The 14,038-nt window shown below is 36.4% G+C and overlaps 1 protein-coding gene across 2 annotated transcripts; it reads left to right on the top strand.

Annotated features, from left to right (window-relative positions):
* Positions 1–1,894: 1,894 nt before the first annotated feature.
* LOC128863766 (uncharacterized) lies at positions 1,895–13,501 on the top strand. 2 transcript variants are annotated; one of them, XM_054103101.1, is made up of 3 exons: positions 1,895–2,407; positions 12,429–12,548; positions 13,014–13,501. In XM_054103101.1, the coding sequence occupies exons 2-3, from the start codon at positions 12,532–12,534 to the stop codon at positions 13,408–13,410; spliced, it is 414 nt and encodes a 137-aa protein (XP_053959076.1). In that variant the 5' UTR covers positions 1,895–2,407; positions 12,429–12,531; the 3' UTR covers positions 13,411–13,501. The 2 variants fall into 2 exon arrangements, with proteins under 2 accessions (XP_053959076.1, XP_053959075.1); XM_054103100.1 differs by having other exon boundaries at positions 1,895–2,594.
* Positions 13,502–14,038: the final 537 nt, after the last annotated feature.

Raw genomic sequence — 14,038 nt, 5'->3', positions numbered from 1 at the left:
CCTCTGAAGCTTCTTCATACAGACCAATTCGTTTATTTCCATTATTATCCAAACTTTTTGAGAAGTTTATACTTGACCGCCTTGAATCCATACTACAGGCTCGAAACTTATTTCCTTCACACCAATTCGGATTTCGTAGAAAACATTCAACAATAGAACAGGTACATAGAGTAACAAGTAAAATATTGTCAGAAATTGATAAAAGAAATATATGCGTTACTGTGCATCTTGTTGATGTAGCGACGGCTTTCGACAGCGTGGCACAAGGGTTTAATATATAAGCTTAAACAGTATCTTCCACTCGACTACTATTTGTTAATGAAAAGCTATTTAGCAAACAGATACTTTTATGTGAAATATAAAGACAAATACTCTAACATTCAACTCATGGAAGCCGGTGTACCTCAGGGCAGTGTGCTAGGGCCTGTACTACGGGTGAACGATATGAAGTGTTACCAACTTCACACTGCTTGTATCTGTAAAACAGCTCATGACATCAACGTCAAAATTGTTCTAATGACAGTTCGATATATTGTTTATTTTTTTGTGATGGAATTCAAAATAGTGTTATTTCATTATATTTGGCTGGAAAATCACAACCAGCCATTGTTCGTGAGCTCAGTCACCTCAAAGTGAATAAAATGTTTATGTATCGAACTATAAAACGTTACAATGATACTGGTAGTATTGCAAAAAGCTATGGAGGTGGAGCAAAAAAAACCGCAACAACGCCAGAAATGGTTCGGAAAGTGAAGGCTCGACTTGAACGAAATCCACGTCGAAGTGAAAGAAAAATGGCTAAAGAACTGAAAATATCGCAAGACAGCACTCGACGCATATTGAAAAATGAGCTCAAGGTCAAGGCTTACAAGTTCAAAAAAGCACACGATCTTTCACCCCAGCAAACAAAAGTTCGGTGCGAAAGAGCAAAGGAGTTGTTGCGCTTGTACGAACGTGGCGAATTTCTTATGATTGCGTTTTCTGATGAAAAAAATTTCCCAATTGAGCAGTTCATAAACACTCAAAACGATCGTGTTTACTTGACCGAACGCTCATACGAGAATTTGAGCCTACATATGGCCACTTGAAGCAATTTCCCATCGCAAGTAATGGTTTGGGCCGCACTGACCGCTGATGAACGCTCTCCAATCGTTTTTATCGAGCCTGATGTCAAAGTGAATGCGACTTATTATCGGGAAAATGTTTTAGAAGCTGCTTTAGAGCCGTGGGCACGCAAAAATTTCGTTCGTAGACCATGGACGTTCCAACAGGACTCGGCACCGTCTCATAAGGCTCGAGTGAACCAAGAATGGTTTAGAAATCATGTTCCACACTTCATTTCGTTCACACAATGGCTTTCGAATTCGCCAGACGCAAGTCCGATGGACTATTCCATCTGGTCCATTTTGGAGAGTAGGGTGAGGTCTAAAAAATATGCCAGTATGAATGCACTGAAAAAAGCGATTATACGAGAATGGGCCAAAATACCTCAAGATCACATTCGTGCAGCATGCAACTCATTTTTTGACCTTTTGAAGGCTATAGTCAAGGCAAAAGGTGGTCATATCGAGCTAAAGTGAATATATGTTAAAATTGTAATTTTTGAACAATTTTGTTTTTGAAACCAAAAAAACTAATTTCATACAAAAAAGTTATGGTGTTTTGAATAGGTAACACTATGCTGTACACAGCTGATATTCCCTTGCCTGCAAGTATCGCATGCATGAAAGCAACTTTTGCAGATGACGTTGAAAAGAAATGAGGTAAAAAACAGATTCCGACAACTATAGTGGCTACTTGGCAGGCGCTCGAAACTGTCATTGCTGAATAAAACCCTTATATGATATACAAAACTGTGATTGTGCCAATCTGGACATACGGCGTAAAAATCTGGGGAATTGCAAGTAAAAGTAACATTAACATTATTCAGCGACTACAATCAAAAATACTCAGAACTATAATCAATGCATCTTGGTACGTCCCAAACGAAGTTATTCATCGCGACCTTAACATCGATACAGTAGCAGAAATCATCCTCAAAGGCAGCACAAATCATATGGTCCGTTTAATGAACGCTACTAATACTGACATGCGACAACTCCTATGGGCCATGCCTATTGAAACCCCCTATACATTTGCTCTATTCAATGGCTTTAATTAGCACATGTACGGTAAAAAGTGAATTTTGTAAAAGACCGGTTTAGATTGATTGTGGCAAGTCTAATGACGTGTGCGGTCTAAACTGAGCCATTGATGTGTTTATTTTTGTGAGAGAAAATTTTTTGAAGTATCCAAAATGTTAGTTTAATTTTAATTGTCACGAAGTTAAGACTCAGTTTCAAGCGCGTTTCTTTACGAAGTGTTTGTGTAGTAGATTTTAAACCCCGTCGCCTATGTATTTATGTAGGTATGTGAAGTTCTTTGTGCATATTTTAGAAAAAAAAAACTGCAGAGAATTGAAAACAAAAGAGTTTTATTAGCAACGGTTTTGTCAACAGTAAAAAAATACAGCAATATACGGAAAAGTAACACTTTTTTCAAAATAACTAAGGTGCAGCATTGGATTCTGCTAGAGGTGGCAAGCAAAAATAAATGTACGTGTATCAGCGATTTGAAAGTTTGAATCACAATTTTTTTTTTTTTGGAGGGCAGTTCTCAGTTCATATTTTACACTTACTTGCTTACATATTTGAAATTTTACATAAAACAATTTTTTATAAACACTAACGAAACTAAGACCTAAATACAATTTCAGTTTTAAATTATTTCTGTCATCCAAGTTAAATTTTGAGCTTTAGTGTATTATTATTATATGTTAGCCGCCAAGTGCTCAACCATCTGTGTGATCCTTCTGGCAGAAAAATGTGAAACACAGATGGCGCTCCAAACCAGTAAGTAGGCGTTATTCCTAAGCATCGACAGGTGGGCATTCCCACTATTTACGTCTGGTAGCGGCAGGCTAGTCACCTACCCTGTCAGAAATCAAAATAGATTAACGAAACCCACGCAAGGCTGAGTTTTGTTGAGGCCCTATTCTCCCAAGAGGAGTGAACAAGGAAAAAAAAAATTAGTAAACTTTTATGAAAAATATTTTTTCAGTACATATTTACCCATTATACCACTTTATTATGCGCATTTTGCCCTATTCCGCAAAAAAAAACACACCTATTGAGGATTTAGAGTGTTAAAATCTTTCACAGAATTGTTCCCCTTTATTTTTAACAAGAAACTGCTGAACCCAAAATATTTGTAAAATATAAGGATAACATAGTTTCCTATGCCGCTTGGCGATAAAATAAAATTCAGACGCAAACTCTCCAATCACTATATTATTATTATGAATAGTATTCGTAAGATAAAAACAAGCCAAAAAAGTACATATATTTTTTACTCCTGCACTCTCTCTCTAGAATGCATTGTCGGAAACTTATTATTATTTTTTTGTGCTGTGCTGTTTAATTGAATGAGTTTCTAGTACAACGAATCCAAAAGTGTTATAATGAAACAAATGAAAGAGAGAAAAACAATTATTAAAATATTTAAAATGATATAATAAAAAAATATTCAAATTAGAGAGAGATTTAAGCTTATCAATCATGATTTATCGGATAAGCTCGCAGCAAATGTAAAAAATAAAATAAAAGAAGTTGCCTTTTACTTAGTCCCATAAGTAAAATAAAATAAACTAATACCAATAAGTGAACTGGAAAAAGTGAAATCAAGTAAAATAAAGTAAAATAAACGAACAGTGGAAATAAGTGCAAAGCAATGAATACCTGGGCCATACCTCTTTTGACTTACTCGTTTGGAGTTATAAAATGGTCTCAAACAGATATCCTTCGGATTGAAACGCTGATACGCACCACTTTTACTAAGTTCCAAAGCCATTACCCTCACAGTGCTGTGGAAGGAATATCGCTTCCTCAAAACGTTGATGGAAGAGGCACCATTAATATAGCGCATCTACCCTTTTCACAAACTTCGAAGCTACGTACATATTTTCTTAGCAGCGAGTCCCATCTATTTAAAGCTATCGCTATGGCAGATAATGGCTTTACCCCGCTAAGTCTGATGGAGCAGGATTTCCCAGTACCTGAGGGGGTTAAATCCCCAGCAGAAATGATCGCAGCATGGAAGGCAAAAACAATACACGGTGCCCATCCCATGATCTCGAAATGGAATGGATAGACGCACAATCATCCAATTTATGGTTGAAAAGAGGAAAGCTATTTTCTGAAACAGAAGGTTTCGCAATCGCTATCCAAGACCGAGTTATTCCAACAAGGAATTTCCGAAGGTCGATACATGGGGAGGCAATAGAAGATAGATGCCGAAGGTGCGGCATTTACGGCGAAACAATCGACCATATAATTGCTGGATGTAGCGTACTTGCCCCCCGTGAATATGTCATGAGACATAACAATACATCAAAGATCCTCCACCAATAACTTGCGATAAAACACGGTCTCTTACAAGCAGAAGTCTTGTATTTTAAATATGAACCAAAGCCAATATTGGAAAATGCAAATTTTAAATTGTACTGGGACAGATTTATATCCACAGATCAAACAGCAGCTGCCAACAAACCTGACATTATCTTGTTCGACAAGACAAATAAAACGATCGAAGTAATCGATATAGCGGTGCCCCTTAATCGTAAAATTTTATCCGGGATGTGTAATCTCCAGCAATAGCCGAGATGGATTAAGCTCAAATAAAATAAAATAAAATAAAATAAAATAAAATAAAATAAAATAAAATAAAATAAAATAAAATAAAATAAAATAAAATAAAATAAAATAAAATAAAATAAAATAAAATAAAATAAAATAAAATAAAATAAAATAAAATAAAATAAAATAAAATAAAATAAAATAAAATAAAATAAAATAAAATAAAATAAAATAAAATAAAATAAAATAAAATAAAATAAAATAAAATAAAATAAAATAAAATAAAATGAGCTCATTAAGCTCAAATAAAATAAAATAAAATAAAATAAAACAAAATAAATAAAATAAAACAAAACGAAATAAAATAAAATACAATAAACTATATTACATAAAATAAAATAACATAAAATCATAAAATTAAAAAAAACCTAAATTAAAACGAAATAAATTAAGTGAAATAAACAGAATAAAAAAAATTATCATCAAAATAAAATTGCAGGAGGAAGTATAATAAAATAAAAAAATTAAATGATAAATTAAAAAAAAAGTGAAATAAAAAGCCGAAAAATTAAAATAAAACAAGATGAATACAAAAATCAAAAAAACAAACCATATAATTTCTTTATAGCTACTGGCATTAATAAAAGATATGCAAATTAATTTGTTTTGCTGCCACGGCTAACTTCGTAGTTGTGCATTCTATCAACAGAATTTCCCGAGAGATTGTAAGCAGTTTCTAGTTATATCTCCGAAATGGCAAAAACCTCCTTCCACTCCAGGTCAACAGTCATTTCTCGCCTTTGTTATACACATCCACTATTCAAGGAACCCTACAAAACAATCCAATCGCAGCTCCATTGCTGGCAAGCAAACTTCATCGTCAGCACAATGTCCTGAATGCAAAGGTGTGTCCAAGATCAGACCGGCCGTTAAGCGGCTCTCAGCGATTTGGAGGGAATCAGCTTATTTGTTTATGTAGTAGAGGTTGTGACTGTGGTTTGTTTACGAAAAAACTGAGATTGTGTTGATGATACACGAAAAAAATTAACGCAAGCATTGCTCAGCTTACTTCTTTGCAGTCTGAACTGATTGGAAAGCGTAAGAATATGTGAGAAATGAGCGGGCACAATTCTGCTGCCAAGTCCACGGTGACGTGTCATGATGGAAAAAATAATGATATGGCGTCTATCGTGGTACCGTTACCTGGCTTTCAGTGAATTTTACAGTGGGTGACTGACGTCTTATTAGAACAATTGGTGACCAGTATGACCAGGTTACCATTTTCAAGTTTTAGTTCTTTCTTGATAACATTTTGCTAGCCTGTTCCAAATAAAATGTAATGTTTATAATTTCGTAAAATATATGTTTTTTTAAATTTGTTCAATAATTCACTCAGTTTTATTTAGCTTTACCTTTTTTTAACATCTGGTCACATTGCCCGCGGTTGCGGCTATTGTTGATGTTCGTCTCCTTCCAGCAGTCAAATCTCTCTCTCGCTACCGCAGTGTTGCCTAGCTTTGGATATAAAAACGCATTAAAATGCCCATTTAAAAAAAGTAAAATACCAAATATTTATTGAATTACTTAAAGAACTTTGTCTTTTAAATGTGCGTTTAATTATTAATTTTTTTTAATTTATAAGTTTTTTGTTAAGAGAAACTCTTCTGTTAAGAAAACGACTTTTTTGGCATATTTGAGGTTATGTAACAAGATAAGGTACTCTTTTTGTAAAAATGTCGTTATGGTTTCTTCAGTATTTTCTGGTATTTTATTGCTTATTTTTACTACGAATACACCTTTTGATGATCCCACTAAGGATTGAGGGCCGGAAGAAACAATTATATTATATATCTATCGTTTTTTATACGCATTCAGTAAATTCAAACACTTTTTAAATATATATTATTCAGTTTTTTTAGCTTACAATTTCGATAGCTTTACATTAAAAAAAGAAACAAACACCAAACTTAAAAATGTTCGCATTTTATGTATAAAAAAGCACTAAATTTATTGCGTAGAGCAAATGGTTGGCAACAAGCACAACTCAGCTAATTTGACGTCACGCACTCTCTAATGGACACAATCTTGTTTCTATCATTCTTGAGTGCTAGCCAGATACTCTCACAATTTTGCTTCGAATGCCCAAGCCATGGTTGTCAGACCATGATTAGATTAGATTAGGTTTGTGGGAGTTGAACAAGTCCAAGCACTCAGTCAGGAGACTGTTGTACTACTCCCGGATAGATTTCAGTAGAAAGAATTGCACTCTCCGTTTGCACTCTCTGTATGTATACGGCAGCTGCCTATAAGTAGCTTACCAGTTTCAAAAATTATAAATTTTCCGATAGAGTGACTAATTTTGCGACATTTAGTGTGTATAAGAAAATATCGCTCATTTACGATTGCATAGTTTTCAGTTTACTCTGACTCCCTAAGTAAAAGTAACGATATACAAGTATGTATGTATACACGTACATACATATATTACTTACATATATATTTTCCTCTAATGAGATGCTGTTAATTCATATCGCCATGTGAATTGTTTACACAGCATAAAAAAGAGATTGCCGTGATTCCGGCAAATTAATTTTAACAATTTCTTTTTGAAGTATGATACTCTTGAATATCAATAAGTATCGCTGTTAAAAATCTGGCATCTAATGGCAAATGTATTGCAAAAAATTCAATTTTTAGGGTTGTTCAAAAACAAGTTCCTTTTAATTCGAGGTACTCTTTACTTAAATTTCATATACGGCCTGATTTTTTTAACTCTTTACCGAGTCACCCTTTACTCTTGATTATCTTTATCTTTATCCGCAGTACCGAACTTTAAATACAAACAACAGTTAGCACTGTAATGAAACATCAAACTAGGCCTCCAACTAGATTTTCCTAACTGAAATCGAACTGGTCCAAAAAAGAGCAGCTTTGTGCCGATTACAAAACGTTTTTTTTTACGCCTATTTTATTTGACTTCAACATTTAAGTTGAAGTTGGCTCTTAACATTTTAAATAATTTTCAGTACGGCGGGAGGGGTTGAGTATATACGAATTACGAACGATGATTGCGTTGTGGTTGTATTAACCGCTTTATGCTGCTGCTGAAGTTCATCAGATTTTTAATATCAAGGTCTGCTATATCAGCAATTTGCTACTACTTCTTCCAATGAATCTGAATAATAAATGTAACAGAACCCACGAATTGTATTTTATAGGGATTTACATATGTAAGTCATCATAGCTTCGCCGGATGTGTCCACCTGGCGCCGGTTAACACGAGAAACAAACGACTGACGCTCTTTGTTCAACTCAGTCAAAATTGCTTAAGGGATCCCGGTGGTCTAGAGCTCGAAAATTTTGGAATCTTACAATTTAAATTTTTTAGGATTATTTAACTTCTTTTACATACAAAAATGAAAAAAAAAAGTTTTCCACTTACTCCTGCTTTTCTATGGCCACTTTGCGCACGGTTCACAAAGTTCACCACCTTCACATGTCCACATGTCCCAAATGCACCCACTTCCACCCAATCCTGCTGTTGCTATGTCCACATTTCACCCGGTTCACCACCTTCACATGTCCACCCTCCCGAAAAATTGGACATGGACGGTGTTGTCAATTTTGGCTCTTCTATTTATCTGAAGCACAAAAACCAAAAAAAAATTATTAATCAGTATGACTGTCGTTATGTCCCGTACTAGTACGGACGGTAGTCATTGATGTTGTGAACAACATAAATATTAAAATTTCAGACGATTCGGTTGAATAGTTTTTTTTATTTTTTGAGATAATTGAGTTTAAAGTTTTGAAGGTGGGCGCGTGACGAATCTGACTGTACCTGCTGAAACAGCTGTACAATCGAAAATACTGGGGATACCCTTCCAAAAACTATACAGTGTATTCTTAAAAGCCTATACTTTCGAAATATCGAGAAAACCAAAAATCTATTTTTTGAAAATTCTAGGCCATCGGAACCCTTAAACGGTTATAGCGCCAATCAAGAAGAAGCCAAGATATTTAAGTAACATTTCCACGTAGTCGAAGGGCAAAGGCAAACAAGTAGAGTAAAAGGACGGATCAACATTGTGTCACCTTTTGCAACACTCCGCTCTATGCATTTCGCGCACAGATTTTTTTTTTCTTTTTTTAAAATAAATGTCCACAATTTGGATGCGCCGTTTTGAAGATAAATGATTCATGATGACTTGTCAAATCTTAGTTATCGATATCAATAGTTTTCATGTAGCTAAAAGAACACCCGTTAGTTGTAGGGTAGTTTGCAACTACTACATTTGACTAAAGTGTATGTTAACTCATGGCAAAAAATGCAGCACCAGATGGCAATATTTCTGAAGAACAAAATTTTCAATAATATGCAAGTGCATACATATGTACATATGTATAAGTATGCATATAAATACATACATACATACATGCATGTATGTAAAGACATATGTGGATTACTGTAGTGTATGCGCATTTACACCAATCATCCCTAGCATAACGTCCCTCATCCACATCTGTGAATTCTTGAGGCGCAGTAATTCCCTATAATAAAGTAGCAACTGGCGTAGATGTGTGAGTAATGTGCTAAACTATTTTTTAAGGGGTCTGGGTTCGACGCCCAGTGAAGAATATGAAAAATCAGATTATAGAAAAAACTTATTCCTAATAGCGATCGCCTTTGAGCCTGCTTTTCGGATGTATCATAAAAGTATTTTATAAATATAATGACATCACAACGCACACACACACACACACGCGCACACAAACTAGAGAGGAAACTCGGCCTCAGCATTCATTAGAGTTGTATGCGCCACACAGCATTATAAGTGGTGCACCAAACAATAACAGTACTTGCCAGCATAAACAATGGGTCATCTAAGTAGTTGCAATGGAATGTAAGCTGTCGCGAATGCTGTGCTGCTATCAAAATATGCAGAGTAAACAATATAATGTAGGGTATGCACGCTACAGCCGTGGTATCATTAACGTAGTGCAATGAGCCATTCAATGTTTAGCATACACATTCCAATATGTTGATGAATGCGTCAATCCACTTTATTAATCTCATATTCATGGTGTTGAACATTTCGCAAAATGCAGGATTCAAGTGGAATTTGTTCAATAATAATAATTGATGAAGTTTTCTTTAATGAGGAAGAGTACTTCCAGAGACCACCGTCAACTGCGTCGAATGGTGTAGCCACTAAAACAATCCCTTTTCCTCTTCTGAGGAGACTACCTTCCCGGAACTACCTTGCATTACTTCGAGAAGGCCCAGAACGGTGTCCATAAATGGACCAAAACTATTCACCCACGTTTGAGGCCACCATATTTGCAGCCAGCTTCATGCTATAGGCTTCTAAGTGGCATGTGTGGCATATTCCCAGCTTCCTCTCACATGGGCGTATGGATGTTATACGCTATCGAGGCTTCTTTTGCATTTCCGGACCTGTCTGTACTTAAGTTGGGTTAGGTTATGGTGCTGGTTCGTCTGTACGACCAACTCACTTAGGCCTTAAACGTCCGTTTACAGTTTTCTTCGTGAAACCATTTTGTGGTTCTTATGAAGGGCAGGATTGGTCTCATCCCTACGCCAGACAGTTCCGTAAGTGAATTGAAACAATAATATTTACCAAGAAAACCTGCCCTGATTTGACATGGATAATCTACTTTTTCCTCTTCCTCATCTTTACAACTTCTACAACATCATGGCCGGAAACAAGAAATGCATGCCAAACTATCCAATGACCGATTATACAACCCACGACCTTCGAGTGTCCTCTCTTGAGAGGCTAAGCAGTTCCTTTGTCGTTTTCTTATTTAATTGCAGCGATAGTAGCCTAGCTCTTACGTACTTCTATCACAGAGCAGTTGAAGAACAATACCTTTCCTGGCTATCTCATCAGTTTTACAATTTCCCCCCAATATATCTGTGCCCCGAAACCCAAATAAGGCTGACCTTGGATACGACACTAATATATTTAGGCCTGCCCGGCATCCCTGTGGAATATTTGATCTTAGTATAACCGCATTCATTGATTTAATGGCCGGTTGGCTATCCGAAAATATATTTTTTGTTACGGCATACGTATTTAGATATGTAGCCACTTCTTTTAAAGCTAGAGTCTGGAAGTCGAACGGATAGTTCCAGTCCTAATTCCTTCGAAAATACTCTATAGCCAACCTTATCGTCTGCCAAACCAAACCACCGGCCTTTCCGATGCGACTGCCACATGTTTCCAGGTAAGATTTTGTGCAGGCAAGTTGATTACCATTTTCAGCGCTTTGCTTTAGGATAGCCCTTAAAGCACCGGAGATGCATAAAGAAGCTGTTCTTTGGACTTCATTCATGATTTTAGCGTAAGTCGCCTTTTGAGCAGATGGCCACTATACAGGTATTCCATAAGATAAGATTGGCCTAATGCCAAAAAATCATATGGTTTGACAGGCAGCGGAAAAGATGGTAATTGGTCAGTGCGGGATCCGAAGAATACGACGATTGCTGAAGGATTTCCCACTCGAGCTCTTGGAGGGCGGCTATGACATGACGACTTGCGCACATGGGGCATGGCGCTGTCGTGAAGGAGTATGGTTTGACTTGGCGATCAAGTATTTTCAGGCTAATAGCCTTATTCACGCGGTGTAGCTGCGCAATGTAGAGCTCGTTGCTGACCGTGGCATTCTCATCGAGCATTTAGGAGTCCACCATGCCCTCCCAGTCCCATCAAATACTTATCATGACCTTCTTCGGATGGAGATCTGACTTGACTCTCGGCTTTGGCGTATCCCCTGGACCCACCCACTGCTTTCTTTGCTTCATATTGATGTCTAGGCACCATTTCTCATCTTCCGTTACGATTCGGTATTAAAAGGGCTGTTTATGAACGCGTGTTGCTCGATGGCGGGCGAGATGCTGAGAAGCAATTTGAAAGCGACTTTCTTTGTTTTTTTTCGTTCAGCTCGTCACGCAGATTCCCAATTTTTCGGTAAATTCTATTGAATGAAGGTGATTAAGAGTCGTTTTATGATCCCGGATCATTTGTATGGGCCAATTCAGGACTGGTTTGGTGACCGTTCTCGTTCAAAAGGGATTTGAGACGTTCTTCATCGAATTCAGAAGGCCTTCCGCTGCGAAACGTGTCATCGACTTTAAAGTCGCTATTTTTGAACTTTGCAGCATGGATGATAGATTTTCACGATTTTTCACGATGAAGTAGTAGCTATGGGAATAGGAGCAGAGCAACAGCAGTAAGAGCAGTAGCGGTAGCTTGAGTACACATGAATAATTTCTCAAGTAGCGCTTCGGCCGAATCCATTCATATTTTCATATTTCATTTTCATATTTCATATTCATATTTATTCTGGCTATTACTTTGAGCTACTACAGTAACGGAACGTAGCTTGGAGTGGAGCAAAACAATTAATCCCGCGTTTTGCGGCACTACTCCATCTGTTTCAGTTCACAGTAGTAGCGCGAGCAAAATTGACAACTATGAAGCATCCCCAAGTTCGTACAACGGCTTGAGCGTGCATACTCTGCATAAGAGTTTATTATTATAAAATTCTTAAGTTTTTTTGTCGATCTTCACATTTAGCGTATTTGATTTTTCTTCATGCATATATTGAAGCTTAGCTTCGGCTGTACACATATCCACTTACATCCATCTACATTCATATATATGTACATACATATGTCCATACATACATACATGCATAAATATATTTGGCTCACAAATTTCGTTTCAGATTTGATCAAGAAAACGCCTGAGTTAAATAAAATTTGTTGGTGGTCGAGCAGTTTACCAAGTGACGCGCTTAAATTCGGACGCTTAGCGGACAAAGCTAAATAATGAAGATGAGAAAGAGGTGAATAAATTAAAATTAAAAAATCGCTTTTAAAGAAAAACATATGCCTAAAAGTGTTAAAAGTAAAATACATTTTATAATTAATGTTCTGATATTTTTTTTTTTTTACGTTGAACTCAGTGAGTGTTGATGAACGCTGGGGAAGCATAAATTAATTTAGTAATTCTTTAATTCAAAATTATTCAATTAATTTTATTAAAAAAAACTTCTCTACTTTTTAAATATTTTGGAGAATGTGAGGAGTTCTCAAAATAGTTTTGTACTAAAAATTCTAATAGAAGTAAATTTTAAATAAAACTGCGTATCTATATCAGGGCGTCTCACCAAAAAAAGGCTTGGAAATAATAAATTTCATTATATTGCACATATTTTAAGGCTTCCCCGAAAATGGTTTGGAGAAATATTAACGCTTCCACACAGCTACTAGTGGATTATACTTACTAAGTAACTAATTTTTCTTTTCAGCAAATCTAGGGAAGTGCTCTTAGAGCATGGTGAGAATGCGCCAATTGAAAATGACGACACGATGTTACCTGCTGAGCTCTGTGCAGCTACCAGCCTCCTGCACCACAACAGCAACAACACCTCCGCTAATGCAGATGACTCATTAACCATACAGATAAAACCAGTGACACTCTTATCCGAAGCTCAAGAGGCCGAACTCGGTATGGAGGTACCACTCACAGCAGAAAAAGCCAATATATCACCCACCAACACCACAAACGAACGATCGATTTTCAAATCTCCACCCTTGTCGTGGTATCGCAACTGGACAAGTGCAGGCATAGTGCTTTGTGTGGTCTACAATCTCACGATTATGTTTTTGTTAGTAATGGGTGTATTTAAATTCGGTAAAGGCTGAAATGGCGTAAAAATACTAACACTTGAAATTTTGAATACACTTTTTTTTTATAAATTAGTTAATAAATACATGCATACATATGAAGAACGAAGTTAGTAGTTTAATTTAAACATTTAGTAAATGACTCAATGGTTGCGGCTCAATATAAACAAGAGGCAAAAGTGGGCAATTAATGAATTTTGCTAAAAAAATTATTGCTTAGTGGGCTGAACCCTTGATATTTGTATTTGCATTTTTTGCCTTTCCACTGCTTTTATATTTTCGGTGAAATTAAGTCTAAAATGAGGATTTAACATTTTTGTTTTCTGAAGCATTTCAACAATACCAAAAACATATGTATGTATGCCTATGAACGAATGGCAGTCGAGCCTGCAACTTGTTTTCATTGGTTACAGCACGGAGCTTGACAGCATGTTGTTGTTGTTGTTGAAATGGTTGAGTATTTCCACTGAAATAATCCTAATTAGTGACCAGCACCGTTTTACTACCACTGTCCTTGGGGCAACCCCACCAACCCCGTATGTTCCCATGACCGGGAAGCCATATCAGAGTAATTTCAAGCCAATGGCTAAGCAATTCTAGTGTCTCTCTACACTGTAGGACTAGGGCTGTGCTCGTAAATGCGACA

This window comes from Anastrepha ludens, chromosome 5, assembly GCF_028408465.1.
Source record: "Anastrepha ludens isolate Willacy chromosome 5, idAnaLude1.1, whole genome shotgun sequence".
In the NCBI taxonomy this organism is placed as follows: Eukaryota; Metazoa; Arthropoda; class Insecta; order Diptera; family Tephritidae; genus Anastrepha; species Anastrepha ludens.
The sequence above is the reverse complement of the archived record's forward strand: the minus strand, read 5'-3'. Positions and strand labels throughout refer to the sequence as shown.